Source organism: Netta rufina (assembly GCF_964035555.1).
Source record: "Netta rufina genome assembly, chromosome: 3".
Lineage (NCBI taxonomy): Eukaryota > Metazoa > Chordata > Aves > Anseriformes > Anatidae > Netta > Netta rufina.
The window spans coordinates 94,287,836-94,303,964 of NC_140125.1; the positions used below are offsets into that span (position 1 = coordinate 94,287,836).

Consider the following 16,129-nt stretch of genomic DNA (forward strand, 5'->3'; position numbering starts at 1 on the left):
TCCGCCTCGCCCCGCCTCCCTAGTTAAGGCGGCCGGGGGGAGCGGGTCGCTCACTGGCGGGTGGGGAGGAGGAGGAGGAGGACGAAGAGGAAGGTGTGGGGGGGGTGGCCGGGTGGGAACGAGCAGTGCGAGGCGCACGGAGCTCGGCACGCGCACGGCCCCCGCCCCCCGCGCAGTGAGGGGGGGAGGCGGCGCCGGGGGGGGCGAGGGCAGCGCCCCGCCGCGGGAGGGGGCGGCTGGGGCTGCGCCGCGCTACGCACCTGCGGGGCGCCGAGCGAGGCGGGCGAGGAGGAGGAGGAAGAAGAGGAGGAGGAGGAGGCAGCGGCCGGAGGCGCGGAGCCAGCCGGCGGCCGCGCAGCCCGCCCCCGGCTTGGCCAGCCGGCGCGGCCCCGAGGAGATGGAGCAGGAGAAGTACCTGCCCGAGCTGATGGCAGAGAAGGACAGCCTGGATCCCTCCTTTGTTCACGCCATGCGCCTGCTTGCCGACGGTAAGGCTCCGCTGCCGCCCGACGCGGCCCAACGCCCCCTATCCCATCCTATCCCGTTCCCTCCCAATCCCATCCCATCCCCAGGGGGTTCCCGCGGAGCCTTCCCGGTGGGAGCGGCGACCGGCGGTTCCCCTGGTGGGGCTGGGCAGGCGGGGCTTGCGGGGCTCCCGACTGCGTTTTGGGGCTCCTCTTTCTCGGGGAGCTCATCGCTGCTTGTTCCCTTGATTCGAGGAACGAGGCTGTGGTGCTGCTGGCGCTATTGAGCCTCTCATAGGGCACTGCGATGGGCGCTGGTGGCATGTGGCTCATCAGCTTCGCGGCACAGTTTTGCCCAGGACGTGATGATCTTCGTTTGGATTCATGTTGTGATCCGGGATATGCTGCTTGTAGCGTTTGGCTCTGCACCCTAGTTAATCCTGCCCACCTCACTTTAGTCGAACTGGTTCAGGGAATATTTAGAAAGTTTGCAATTTCATGGGTTTTTAGACAACTGCTCGGTGTAGTTATTGAATGTAGGCCTTGTAGTATAGTGCCTCAACTTCCATGGAAGTGTAACCCAGTGAGTTCTCCTCACACTTCTCTGTTTCTTCTGAGGCCCCTAGTAGTCATTTAAAAAATCCCTGTTAAATCTGGAAAAGAAGTGACAAAGGACAATACATAAAGCAATACAAGCGATTGAGCCTTTAGATGAGATCAAGGCAAGAAACCTATGGATAGGCCCTTGAGGGAGTCACAAATTCAAATCACCTCAGTCAGGAGAAGTGAATGACTTCCAAAGTTCTGTTACGTTTTAGGGACAATCAAACTATTTAAAACTTATTATGCTGGCAGTAAATGTCCTTCCCTGTGTCAGCAGTCTGTGAATTGTCTTCCTTAAATACCTGTTCTATTGATTGTGAATGAATGTACTGAATGTCCAGGTTTTATTGGAGTGCTCCTATTTGATAGCTCAGAAATTCAGGGTGAACAAATACATGTTCTGTGCACCTTTTTAATAACTATCTTGCTGCTGAAGCGACAGATATATTACTTTTTATGGTTGTTTTTCTAATAAAACTACAAGAAACATAGAAGTCTGTATTTCCTATCGGGGTGTAGTTTTTGCACCTTGCAGTTTAGTCTTTTCCCAGAGGGGGGAGGTATCTGCTGAGTGTATGCATGCAAAAGATAGAAAATGCATGAAGGACATCATTGAAAGTGTGCAAAGTAAAGTTTTTAAAATAAACAAGACCAAAATGAGTATTTCTAGGAGTCAGATTCATGCAGAAATTGTATTTTGAGCAAATGTGAGACTGAATAAAAGATTAATCTTCTGTTTTCCTCTTAAGATAACGAGGACTAGGTATATGTGGATTTTTAAAAGATGAAGGTGAGCTGTCTGTGGAAGCTGTAGGGAATGCTAATGTCAGATTCACACCAGATACCTGGCATTATCCTTCAAAACACCATCTGTCAAGCTTTCTAGAGATTCATTTTAGAGTCTAACATATGATAGCTATTGAAACAGTTTCACTAAAGTAAGAGTATAACTAGTTAAGGAAACGAGTGAATGCACTGGATGCTGCTGGATATAAATAGAAAGAAAATGCACGGAAAAAGCAGGATTTTTCTGATGCCAGAAAATAGGTGCAAGGATCTCTGTAATACTGTATTTCTAGGATGTGTTAGCAATGAAATGATGCTTCTGGGCTTCTATTCTTTAAAAAATACTATGTGAGCAGTTACATCACAATTGTAACTAGGTGTTGCTTTTGTGGTGTACTAAACTGTCATGATTGCCAGTAGATTTTGTATAAAATGTGTAAGTGTAGCTTTGAAGGTTTTGGCTTCAGAGCTGAGAGCCTCAAGCTTTCACTCTGGCTTGAAGTGCTGTGATTTTTCATGTCAGCAGCTAGAACCTGGAGTTGAGAGGATTCATGCTGCTGTGTGAAAACACAAAAGGGCAAGTAGACATTACAGAAACATGGCTTCAATTATGACACTAGATTTACTTGTAAAGATAAAACCTCACTTTTTCTCCCCAATAATTCTTTGCTTCATTATGTTTATTTTAAAAACAAATTTCTTACGGTTTTTGATATCTAGGTCTGTGTGTCTGTGTTCTGCAGGTTGACCAGTGTCAGATGCCCATTTGAATCAGATATTTAACCCTCACCACTGAAAGATGATGTGTAGAAGTAATTTACATTAGTCCCTATCTAGGCTAGAGCCTCCCTTTTGCAATGTATGGTGAAACCCACAGAACAGGGATGCTTCCTGAGGCAGGGAATGCACATGCTTATCAGACAACAAACAAAGGTGAGAAAAGAGGTATTAGTGCTACTTATGTATAAAGTGTGAATCGTAAAACACAACTTCTCTAAAAATCACAGGTGAATTCTAAAAATGAACCCAGCCTCTTAATGACCAAATGAATACCTGAGCCAGAAGACGTTATTTCTTACTGCACCGCCGCATTTTCCCCCCCTCCTTCCCCCCGGGTCATTACCTGTTTTGTGTAGGAATAGCTCCTAGTATACTGTGATTGTTTCATAATTAGAAATGGAAAAGCCATTTATATTTCCTATTAGAAGGATGTGTGTGTTGTGGATGGATGGTGATCTTTTGCCTCTGTGTGCATTAGTTTAAAAAAAAAAAAAAAAAAAAACTTTTTGCAAAACGCATTGAGCATTTATACTTATACTATGACCCAGTCAGCAATAGAACCAAAAGACCTCTTCTAATTGTAACTGGTTGCCAAAACCTGAAGGATGGGCAAATCTTTGCTCTTTGGAAAGGGTTTCTCTATTTTAGTTGTAATATTCTGTGTAGCAGATTGTTTCATGTTTGTGCCTGGAAGAGATAGATGAAAGAATCACACTGTTTTGTGGATAGTTTTAAACGATTTTATTGTAAACTGTTTTTTTTTTTTTTCTTAAGTAAGATCATACTGCTTTTACTGATGGAATCTGTCCACACATGCTAGATCAGGATAAATACTTGGTCAGATGAAAAATGTCAAAGTGAGGATAGCATCTTTGAGCAGTGCCTTTTGTGCATGAGTTGTGTTTGTCACAGCACAATCTCAAGATCCAGCCATATTTCAGGACTGTTCTGGTGCTACATCCCATTGCAGTCCCTAACAAGTGACTGACATATGCTGTTTTTGCATATATGTAAATCACTTTTAATGAAAAGTGTCAGTTAACTGCTTATATGTTGCTTGGGACAAGCCAACTTTATATTTGTAAATGTGACTTTGGAAATCTCGTACTGTATATTATTAAAGCCATATCTTTGTTTTCTTCTACAAACACATAGGAGAAAGACCTATTGGAAAGAGCTAACTAAAGAAAGATCATCTCTCCCCCTGGAAATATCAGCATTACTCGGGTAATGAGGTAGCTAATTTCTCTCTATGTAATGACAGTACAATTGACCTCAAATTGTCAGTTGGCATTCTGAAGGCAATGAGAGCCAGGCCTTTAGCTCTAAACTTGAGTTAAGTCCCTAGATTATTCCATGTGGCGTAGCATGAGTTTGTTAAACCTCCAGTCACGTCAGTTAGATTCATATAGCTCAGCTTCATAAAGCTCCTTGTAGGACAGGGCATGATTATTTAAAAGATGTATAATTACTTAACATTTACACCCAGTGAGCATTAGTAATGTCTTTCATACAACAAGGCTGCAACAATTGTTCTAGCTAGCCTGAAAACTGCTGATGTAATGCCTTATGTTCAGGATTTCAACTGATATTTTTATATACATTGAACTTCTTTTATTTTGGGGACTTTTGGAGATTAATTTGCTTTTCATATGTGAATGCAGATTTCGTTCATAACCGTATGTTTCTATTAAAAACCTTGGGGAAGTTTTAAGGTCACATGAGAGTTATTTATCTTGGTGATGTAGAAAATTAAGGTTGTATTCTTAGCCTAAGATGTGAAAGGCTCTTGGTCAAACCTGTGACCTGCGAAAGTCAGGCCTCTGATACTTTTTTAGTTTTCTGTAACAAACTACTTGTGAAAAGATACTTACAAATTTTATTAGCTTACTGTCTCTTCAAGTCTTTGAAGTAAAATAAGATTAATATCAAATGTTAATGTAAATACATAGATTAATATTAATTTGTGAGCCATCAGTTTTCTGCTTATTGTGTTGCTTTTTTTCCTGATGCTTATATCTGATGAGAAGAAATCTGTGTTCACAGAATGCTTTATATTAATCATTGTTTACTTTGCTGTCCCACAAAATGCAATGTGAATGACTGGAAAGTTGACTCAGGAAACGTGCTGATGTTTAGAGCCTGTATTTCAGAAATCCGTTTCATTAAAAAAAAATAGATTTCCAGAGCTATTATTTGGATCTTATTCAGTAAAAGGGGATAACAGTGCAAACTCTAGATGAATACAAGGTACTTATTTTGGTAAAGCAGCTATGTGCTAGGTATCAGAGTCAATTCAAAACTTATTGAAGTTAATAGGAATCTTTCTGTTGCCATTTGTGGGCTAGCTGGCAGTTCTTACACAAATATGATGTATTAATTGATGCACTTAATATATATGGAATAATGAAAAAGGATATTCTATCACTAGTGCTGACTTTTGAAATGAATGTATGTTTCCGTCTTTAAATGTTTTTTTATAAAGTTAAATTGTTGTTTTACTGTGGTATGACAGCATGGTGCGTGTTCATAATCTTAAGGAAATGGTCTGGCCTTGCAGAATGCAACGTAGATAAGTCCCAGGGGATAACTGGTTTTAGCAAAAGCAACATAGCATAAAATATTAGACTGAGTAAATTAAAGCAACCTTTGTGAGTTTATGTTGACCCTACATTGTTAGTCACAAAAACTGGGCTTCTTGGGGGTGGGGATGAGGGGAACATGTGACCAAAACAAACAAACAAACAAACAAAAAACACCTCTACCTTGCAGAGGTCTGAAGCAGTGTTTAGGACCATTTGATCTGTGATCTTAGAAAGCACATACTTTGAAACACAGTAAACTTCATTACAAAGAAGGAACTATATCAGTGCAATAAATGAAAGCTAGATTCTGATACCCTTATGTGAAAAGTAGTGCTTCACTCTTTAAATGGTGCTATTTGAATCAGTGGAGCCGCTTAAGGTGTGATTCAGTGTGCGAAGTAGAATTTAGTACCAACTGTTTAAGAGAAGGTCAAAGGCATTTTCGGAGACTGAGGCTTATCTGGATAACCATAGCCTCAGCAACACTCCAGAATGCACTGGTTTTTGGCAGCATGAATGTTTTACTTGGAAGGAGAAGAGAGGTTTTATTTGTTATGGGAATTCCTTTAGTAAATTTATTTCATTCTCTAGCTCTCCTTGGTGTATTAATTTGGGGAACACTTACCACAATTGTCCATTTCCCTTCCTTTGTGCATCAAAATAGATATTTTTAAGCTGAAGAAACACAGAAATTGATATAAGCAGCTGGTACCAAGACAAGGAGGAATAGCTAATTACATAGCTGAATAGAAAATGAACTGTTAACTTCCCAAGCATTTAATACCTGCATAATGTGTGGAATAATAGCCATTTGTAACCAGGAGGTGGCATGGTTGGGCTCCACATGCCAAAATAGAGCTTCATGTCCCAGCACCTCCTGGGAAAGGGCCAGTATGGACCATCAGGTACATCCTGTTCTTGTGCACTGGATGTGTGTGCTGTTCTTGTTTCAGCGATATGCAGACAACATATACTGATGACCAGATTTGCTATAACAGGCTAGTTGCCTACAGAATCTGGTAGGTTCAATAGTGATCAGTGCATAAGACTCCTGAGAAAGGCTAAAACATGTACATAAAAAATATGTCTACCTAGCCCACTAAGCAATGCAGGAAGAGTAAAAAAGCTCTTTCATGATATCTGCTGAGAGACAAGTTTCAGGCTCAATATATTGGATCTTATTTCAGAACGTATAAATATTGCTGTTGTTGGGTAGTTCCTGTACAATGCTTGGTAAAGTAGGAGCACATCATGCTTTCCTGTGTCTGGCAGCTGTACCTTAGGCTGAAGGCACTACCCTGATGAAGCAATGTTTCCTTGACCTGCAGGGTCACTGCAGTAATCCTGCATTTCAGTACAGGGTGAGTATGCCTTTTTTTTTTTTTTTTTTTTTTTTTTTTGTAAAGGCAATTTTTAACTGTTTCAGTTCAAATTTCTTTTCAACAAGCTACTGAATTTGAAGAAAAATTCAATGTCCTCACAGCTGATCTTAGTATATATATTTCTCTTAAATACTCTTGAGAAAAAGTAAGCAATTATTAATCCCCATGAAAAACATATTTTTAAAGCATGTGTAATAGAAGCTGTTTTGTGGACTGATCCTGCCAAAGCAGTATGAAGGTATATGTTCATCTTTTGTTCACATGAAATTTTTCAGCCCTTGGACGGGTGTTGTGATTTAGAGCTCCATAACAGAATAGGTGAGGATGTGGACAATTTATAAAATGGAATAAACTTTAATGGAGCTACAGTACAGTCTTTGGCGTGTAATCAAATAAGAACTGTGGAGGAGCGGACAACTAAAGAACCTTGACATGGGGATAGAGCTCTGAGGTGCATGATAGATGGAGATTTGATGTTTTTTCCTTGTACTGTGTACCTTCAATGAACACCCTTTCATCTGGAAGCTGAAAGTTAATACTGAATTTCAATCTGATCTTTGAGATCTCTAAATGAAAATAACTGCCTAAGAAATACGTATTGTTATTACTTCTCTTGTAAAATTATTCTTTTTAAATCATCAGACAAAAATAATCCTGGTTATTATAGTCTTCCGTAAATTCTGTCATATTTTAATTAGAAACCTGCTGGAACTGAGTACAGCTACTTCCTTATCCTAGAAAGGCCGTCCATAGTGGAACTAATAAAAGCTATGAGGATAAATTATCTAAGACTTTTGGTAAATTAAGACAGAAAAAAAAATCACCTAGAAAAATATGTCTGTTCTTGATTTCCAACTTTTGCTATTAAAATTACGTTTTTTATTTTGAGTACTAAAAAAATTATCAAGAAAAACTCATAGCAATGTTATTCTAGTAATGCTGAAGGTAGATCATCTACTTTTAAGTAAGATGATAAAAAGTTTTGAGGGTCATATGTGGTTCAGCATGATATAACAAAAGCCATCTTAAAAAAACTCAAGAGCTCTCCTTGCAGTGGGCCTTTCAGTTTGTTTTTCTTGCAGTAGCATGATCCAAAACCTAAAAGACAGAGGGCGGGTCACTGCTGCCTTTGAATTTCTATGCACCTGCTAAAGTGTGCATCAATAGAACAAGAAACTGAGGCTAGAGTAAAGGTTACACCTAGAGATGTAAAGCTTAAAAGCTTTTGATTTATACAATAATTTGAATTCTGGAAATTGATATGGCTATTGGAGAAAATATTTTATTCTAGCCAGCAAAAGATTGATTTATAATGTATGTTCCTGCTAATCTACAATCTCTGCTTTGAATCTGTAAGGAGAAAAATTCTGCTAGTTCTATTGCAGAAACAGTTTGGATTTGCTAGCTGGTGAAGGCAGCAGTGTTGTCAGCAAAAAAACAAAAACAACAACAATGTAAGGATCAGAGCTGGTGGTTCATAACCGGTCAACTTCCAAAGAGCAGCACTGGGAATGAGAAGAAAAAATGGCTCCCCTAGGAAATCCAAACACTGGAGTAAGCAAACCAAGTCCCACTTTGACAATAACTCCTAATTTAATGCCTTCAGGATTTCAAATACAAGCTTTCCAAAGGTTTTTCAAGTGCCTGAAGTTAAAGAACTTGCTATGAAATCAGGGACCCTGTGTATGTTTCAGAAATGGCTTTTTGATGTTGAAGAACTTAGTTACCGTCTTACTTCTTAAAATGAAGATTTTTATGCTCCATGTTTCTGAATATCAGAATGCTTATGTTTCTGATATTTCTGATTGTTTCTGAGCAAATTCATTTCCGGCATTTTCTCTTTAAGATTACAGTAAGCACTTGATGCTGTCTGGGCATCGTGCCACATATTCTCAGTGGTCAGGGAGTGAACTCTGTAGCTGGGAAAGAGTCAGACTTCATTTTTCTGAAATACACAGGACTGTGCTAATTTGCTGTAGCTGGGAAGTTGCCATCCCTAACTTACCAATTTGCAGTTAAAACTGATATATATATATATTTTTTTTGCGACCTCTACTGAAATAAGCAGCACCAAACTCTTAAATGACTTACTGAATTACTGAAATGACTATGTTGGCACTCAGAGGCTAAATTTAGGACTGATAACATGAAGGAGAATTGCAAGGGCCTTTTGTCCAATGTCTTCAGATCATCATTCCTCGGAAAAATAGTTAATTTTGGATAAATAATGCTTATTATCCTAGTATATGCATGGGACTGAAGAACTGTCAATACATTTGCAATTAGTTCACTAATATTTGTGTGTAAGCTTCATACTTCAGTTTCATAAGCTTCAGCCTTATTTGAAAGAACTTCCCACTCATACATGCAGATCAGGATAAATATATGAATTGTATCTCCATGTTACATATTTACTCTTATGCTCAAAGCCGCCATTGAAAGGTTGCTGTGCTCAGTTCTGGTATTGCTTGGTCTCCTCTCTGATCCTTCACGCTTGTGTTTAACAAGATTGTCCTGTCTCTATAAATATGCTATTGTGGAATGTCCTGTAATTCACTCTATTTTATTTGTCAGCGGTCCCCCCAAATGCTGTATTACTGCTGTAAAGCAGTAATGTGTGGCTTTATTTGCTACAAATAGTATAGACACAAACAGAACAGGTTGCAAAATGCTGTAAGAAACTTTTAGTGATTAGTGGAAAAAGAAAGGGATCCCTAAGTAAGCCGGGAGTGTCACAAAACAGGTGCTCATGTTACATTTTTGTTACCTTTCTTTTTCCATAAGAACTAAACTTTGAGGTTACCAGGTTATGCACAAACCATCAGTTCCAGTGTTAAAGTACTGCCCCAAAGTCTATGAATAATCTGAAATATGTTGGGTGCAAGGGAATTACGAGACTAAGCATTTCCATTGCTTCAAAGGTTTTGATTGTAATGCTTTTATAATGAGGAACCATTTGTACTGTCAGCTGTCTGAGTGCTTCTTGTGGTGGGGGTGGAAGGAGATATCACATTAGAAAGTGGAAATGGACCAGCTTGATTTAAACATGAAGCATGAGCTTGATTTGATTCTGCAACTGTATAAACACTAAGAAGTCCTGAGTTGGAAATTAATTTGGGACTAATACCAATTTTTGGCTGCAGCTTTCTGCTGCTTGATAATTTGTCTCTGTCCCTTCTCGTGGCCTTTAAAGGTTTATGAATAATTAAAAAGAGGGAGGAACTGAGAGGAAAGGAACAGAAAATAAAAGAATGGTGGAAAAATGAGAGAAAAACAAGGGCAAAGTGTTACAGTAATAAAGGAGAGTAGCAATACAGAAAAAGAAAAATGAAAAAAAAAACCCCACACCTTATTTAATAGGTATAAAATGTTCAGCTGCTTTAGCTTGAAGAAACTTGTGACAGGAATCTCCAACCTTTGAACTTCAGTGAGGACTTCTGGAAGCTTTCAATTAAGTTTTATTCATCTAAAATGGATATATCAAAGCTGCTGATAAGCATTTGAAAAACACTTATCCATTTATTTAAGAAATTAAGATGAGGTTCAAGTCTTTTTGAAAAGCTTCTGTGAATAATTATCATTTCAATACTGCTGTATTTCACGTGTTTAGGGATGCTATAGGTGTCTGTGCCATATATATAATTACATTATGCAGGAATTCAACACAATATTTTGCAGGGATGCTCCCAATTTTATATTAAACAGCAACTGAGATTTTTCCTTTTAACCTTTAGAGTTCTCTTGAAATATTATCAGTTAATATTATCATATTATTATAATATATATTATACATATACATGTACATATTATAATATTATCAGTTAATCTGTTTACTCTTTCTATTTTAAAAAGTAATACTGTTACACTGAACACCTTACAATTCTACTTATAAAGCTTGTCTGCTTCTTTCTTCAGGTAATAACCATTCAAACATTGCATTAGATCTTTCATCAGTGTTATGAACTTCAAGCTTGTAAGCCCTTTTATTTGCTTATCTCAGTAGCCTCATTACAGCTGAGAAGAACTGTCCAGATTCTGTTATTTTAGTACAGCTCCTCCAGCTTTTTCGTTTGCATTGCCTTCCCCTGGCAGCTGACATCTCCCCCAGCTGTGCTCCAAGCAGTTAATATAATTAGAGAACTTTCCACTCCTCAGCCACTTTCATTCTGTTTTATACTCCTCTACTATCCCCACAAACTCAGTTGAGTTTTTTAATTTTAATTTTTTCCATGGAGACTTGAGTTGGAAGTAAAGCTGGCAGCTTTACTGGAGAAGAATGTCAGAAACAGAAGAAATTATGGTGAGAAGAAAGTCAGGTGAGTGGATAATGTATCTTTAGTAGAGAGGAGGATCAGTAGGTAGGGAGAAACTTGGAAAGACAGAGCAGGGCACATCAAAGAGGTGAGAATGAAAATTAAATTGGGAATTTTTTTCCCCTTAAAAGGCTATAGTGCTTATCTAGATGATATACTTCACTTACTATACACTCATCCATACATGTAGATAACTAGTTCCCATGTGTATATATTTTCCTACCAAAAAAATAAAAATAGTGGTACCGTAGTGCATTATCTTAGGGAAAAATCTTTACTTCTATGATTTAATTATTCATGTCTGTAGACCATACCTCTTTGTGCATACCCCAGTATGGAGTGGATAATTCAGTGTAACTGTGTTAATGGTGCTTTGAAAAGATTGTTTATCTCATGGGGATATGCACTTCAAGGTTTACTATTAAAAAAGTAGTGATTCCTGCATATCGTATATCAGTTGAGATGAATTTACACAGGTGTTTGAATTTCTAAACCTTCTTAAGTGTCCTTTAAGTTAAATGTAACTCATCTTCTGACAGAAATGTGGTTCAAAGTACACAAGTTGCAATTATGAAATAACTTCTCAGCTAAGGATGAGATGATGGTTAGCATTTTATCCATCTGTATGGGACTTAAGAGAAGAAAGAAGAGGTATGCCGAGATTAATTTGGAAAAAGTTTCTACTGTAGTCTCTACATGAGTAGAGAGTAACAACCTTCACAGTGATGTAAGCAGCAGGTTTTTCTGTGTCTTTAAAAGTAACATGTTATAAGTAAACTGAAACAAACAAAAAAAAGAGATGACAAAAACTTCAAACTGTAAATAGTACAAAGATTATATAAAGCAGTAGGTTAAAGAAAAAGGACTTGATTGGCACTTGTGAGATTAGATTGCTTTAAGGTAATATCAGTTTTTGCATTTTACTGATGAGCCTGATAAAAGAAAACAGTTGCAATGACCCTAACTGGGCATTAAGCTTCAATAAATGCTAATTTTCCTATCTTAATATATTAAAAATACTTAAAAATACTTACATTTAATAAAATATTGGAAGGCTATGGTACAGCATATTTATTTTTATTTTTTTTTTCTGGCTAGCTTAAACACTTAAAGCAGCATTCAGTAAAGGATAATTCAGGTTCCTTCACTGGTCTAAAACATCAGTGGAGTAAAAATTGGGAAAAGATAAAATGCAGTAAGATTTTTTATTTTCTGAGTTGGTTAGCTGCTAGAGATATGAAATGTGTGAACTAAATTTAAAATGTTTGTCTTCCTGTTATTACCATTGACACTTGTAGGTAAGTGCAGTTTATATCTTATTTGGGGCAGATGTGTAACTGCAGTCCCCTGATTGCCTAGGCCAGTCTACTTGTTGGAATATATAGCTGCTTTTTTCCCTCTCACATGCCTTGGCTTCTTCCTCAAGGAAACAAGGATTTGGTATGGAGAGAAAAATAATGCTGTGTTGTAGTCTTGTCACAGCACTGAGTTGGATACAGCCAAGTCTACACCAGAGCTGAGGCTTACTCCCAGGTTCAGAAGCACAGACTTTTTCACTTACATTTAATGTATGATATGGTCAGTATTTCAAGTTAGACTGTGGTGTTTTTTTCACTTTTCCTTCCTTCTACAGATGAAAATCCTCAGGATGAATTAATCCGTTAGTTCATGTCAGTATGAACCTTGAACTGTGAATTTATTAGGACAAAGCTTGTCATCAGACTGGAGCGTTCCTCAGTTGTTGCTTTAAACACCTGAGGTGGGGGGAGCACAGATAATAGTTATTGTGTCTTTCCCACAGTGATCTCTGTTCAATTTATTGTGTTAATTTTTCTCCCAGTCATGATATTTGTTTCTTGAGTCTTAACCCGGCACACTGGCTCTTTCTGTGGACATTCAGAATCTTCAGGTGTTTGTTTATTTTATGAAGATTTTATTGTCTTCAGTCTCAAAAATGGATCTTACTTCAAGACACCACTGGATGTATTGCATCTTGGCTTGAGTTTTTCTGTGCTGTTCTAGTTCCATGCTCCTTTTATTTCCCCTCCAGTCTCTTCTCATGGGAGATTGGCTTCTCAATGCAGTAGCAATATACCTTCTTGTATCTGTAATCTGAAGTGGTTGGATTTACAAGTATTAGTACCCAATAAATGCTGTGTCATCAAAACTTAATATACAGTCTTCAGATACTTTCCAAGTCTTTCTCCAGATTCTAATTTCAGTTTTTCCTCTTATCTAAGATGGTTTAACTTTCCTGCTATTGGATAATGTGTTCTTTCTTAGATGATATACAAATTCTTCTACATTGTCAACAAACAATTACATATTTTAATTGGTTTGTACAACAGCAAAAAAAAAAAACAACTTACACACTCAAGTACAAAATATGTTAAGTATTATTTGCTGCTAAATGATATTAAATGTTTTTAGATCAAATGTTTGCAGAAGCGATAAAGTAGTCCTCACTTTGGCTGAAATATGACAAAAGGAGCAGGGGTCATCCTCTTGGGCCATGATGTTGTTGTATAGCTAGTATGTATAAATGTATTTTTTCGTACGGTTGTAGTTAAATACCAGCAATTGTGGTGCTTATCTCTGCATCTATACAAGCATTTGTCATGCATGTTTTTGACAAAACAGAAAAAGGAACTGTAATTTCAGAGATTAAGAATGGGGGCATTGAGATTAAATTACTTCTACAAAATTGTAGAGGAAATCTATGATTGGGTTGGGAACTGCTTGTGCATCTTCAGAGTCCCACTTCATTTCATTTTCTTCAGGATTACCCTTTGTTTTCACACAAGATAAAGGATTTATCCTTTGTTACTCCATTCCTGTTGAGCAAACCTTCATTCTGTAATGTAACAGATAAGCAGGGAAGCACAGGCTGCCTCAAACAGCTATGACAGAAGAATGGAATTTTAGTAGAAAATAGTGTATGAATGAAAATAAGTTAATAAGGTACTTTGGGTATGGCTTTTTCTATTTGCTACTCAATTGAAAGTGACAGGCTTTCTTCAGTGGTCTCCAAAAATACATTCTTGACTCCTGAATGTATTCACAGAAGGTTTCTAGGGTCTCTGCTAACAGGTAGAGAGACAGAGGACAACAATACTTTAACTCTATGAATATAATAAAGCCTTACCCCAAACCTAACAAAATAATATTAAATGAAATCATTTCCCTAAGCAGGAAAATAATGTACATATTTTCTTAAAAATTTTTGCTAAATAACAGTATAAATAACACTACTCAGTAAAAAGCAAGCTTGATTAACTCTGAAACTGCCGACATCTGTGTTATATTGCCTCTACTTACAACTACAGCTTATGCAGCATGCTGCCACTGATACCAAAATGAGTTTAGAATCTGAAAGACTATAATGAAAGTATCTTTGAGCTGATCACTTGCCAAGAGGTGAAGTTTTGATATTTCTTCCAACATTGCCCAACACTCAATTAATGAACAAAGACAACAGAACTTCAGTCATGGTCTGCAGTAAAAAATTTCAGTATTATCACATTTGTCTGAAAAACTTTGCATCTGGGTAGCAGCTGACTATCAATTTCTCTTATTGAAAAAAATAAATGAGTAAGGTAAAACAGTCTCAACCTGTGAGACACCTCTGTGGCTCGTGATATTCCACGAGGTACTCTTTGATCTGGCTCACAAATGGCCCTCTGGAATTTAGTCCTTCATTTGAATGCAGAGTAGTGTAAATGTCATTACAAACCCATGACCTCTGAGTTCTAAAACTTCCCTCATCTCTCATGATTTAAAATTATATAGCCTGAGGTGCATGGACTAGGAAAAGATGTTTGGTCCAGAGGCATGTCACAGCGCAGCCAAGATGATGATCAAACCCTGAGTAAGAGTTATTCTGAAAGAAAACCAGTACCATTTTACAGTAACAATTTACCAGAGACCTTTAAAAAATAATTATCTGGTGTTTGCTAATATCTGTTCAATGTTGTTAGATGTCTAGAATTAAGAATCTTGTATGTGTGTGTCATAGGTTTATTTTTGGCTGCCTTAATGCTATCATAACAATATTGTTTCCTTAAAGAAAAAAGGACAACTGCAGGGGAAAAAAGTGGAACCTTTAATATCCATTTGGGTTGACAAAGGGATATCTTTCAGCTGTTTTGTACAACTGCACAAGCAAACCAATAATTAGACAAGATTTACTGATAATTCAGCACTTGAGTTCAGTTAATTTTTAAGATTTTTCTTGTGCCTGAACACAAGTTGTAACTCCAGTTCAAGTTGATTATTTTTAGCTCTGTGAAAGTACAGGATTAACCTTATAGATACTGTATTGTATAAACAGACTGAGATATGATGTAGCACATACCTTCTTGAGAAAAGATGAGAAGATGTATTTAAGAAACATAATTACTTCTAATGAATGAAAGAAGTATTCTTCAGATGTTGCAATCATAATCAGATGGTACTGCTTTATATGCCATCCACACTAATAATATTTTCTGCATGCCATCTTGCTAATATCAGTCATTCCTGAAGATACGTTTAGCAAAATATGATGAACAACTCTCCTATAGTAGTGGACATGCTTGAGTCTCACAGCTCTTGAAGGCTGGTTTGCCAATACAGTAGATCATCTGATGGCTCGTTCCTACTCTTAAATACAGGATTGTTATTGATTTTTTTTTTAAATATTTTAAGTTTTCTTTAGAGCTTTGTGTAGTTCTTTGCTCATATATTTCCTTGTTGCGATATCCCTTTAGTTTGTATCACTTTTGTTGCGACATGTCATAAGGCCCTTCCATTTTTTTACTTTAAATTTTTCTTAACTAATTCTTCTGCCTTCATTTTACAAGTGATCTTGTTATGTATCTATCTGAACATACTGTATCTATATAAATTCTTTTATTTATTCTTTCATAATCTCTGCACTTACTTTCCTGAAATGTTGTCCTGTGTCATGTAATGTCCTTGTTTAATTTACAGATTTAGTGCAGTACTTTTTTTATCACTCCCTGTTTGTCAGGGAACTTACCACTATAAGACAGAAGTAAATGGTTTGTAAATGCTATCAGGAGGGTTTGGAATATCTTTTGGAGATGCCTCCTAAAGTGTCCCTCTGTTCATACTGTGTTCTTGTTGCCTGCAAATTTACAGTTTCAGCTAAGTGCTGTAACCTTTTCTTCAACATGCCAACAGACACTTTCTGTTGTCACTATTGTTTTAGTGAC

At 37.5% G+C, this 16,129-nt stretch overlaps 1 protein-coding gene across 1 annotated transcript in view; it reads left to right on the plus strand.

The window, feature by feature from the left end:
* Nucleotides 1–397: 397 nt before the first annotated feature.
* KHDRBS2 (KH RNA binding domain containing, signal transduction associated 2) overlaps nucleotides 398–16,129 on the plus strand; it is a gene marked incomplete at both ends in the record, with an annotated part of 354,308 nt that continues 338,576 nt past the window's right edge. Inside the window, one exon of the mRNA XM_084285229.1 lies at nucleotides 398–488. Coding sequence (XP_084141355.1) covers nucleotides 398–488 — 91 coding nt within the window. The remainder of the gene's footprint in view (nucleotides 489–16,129) is intronic.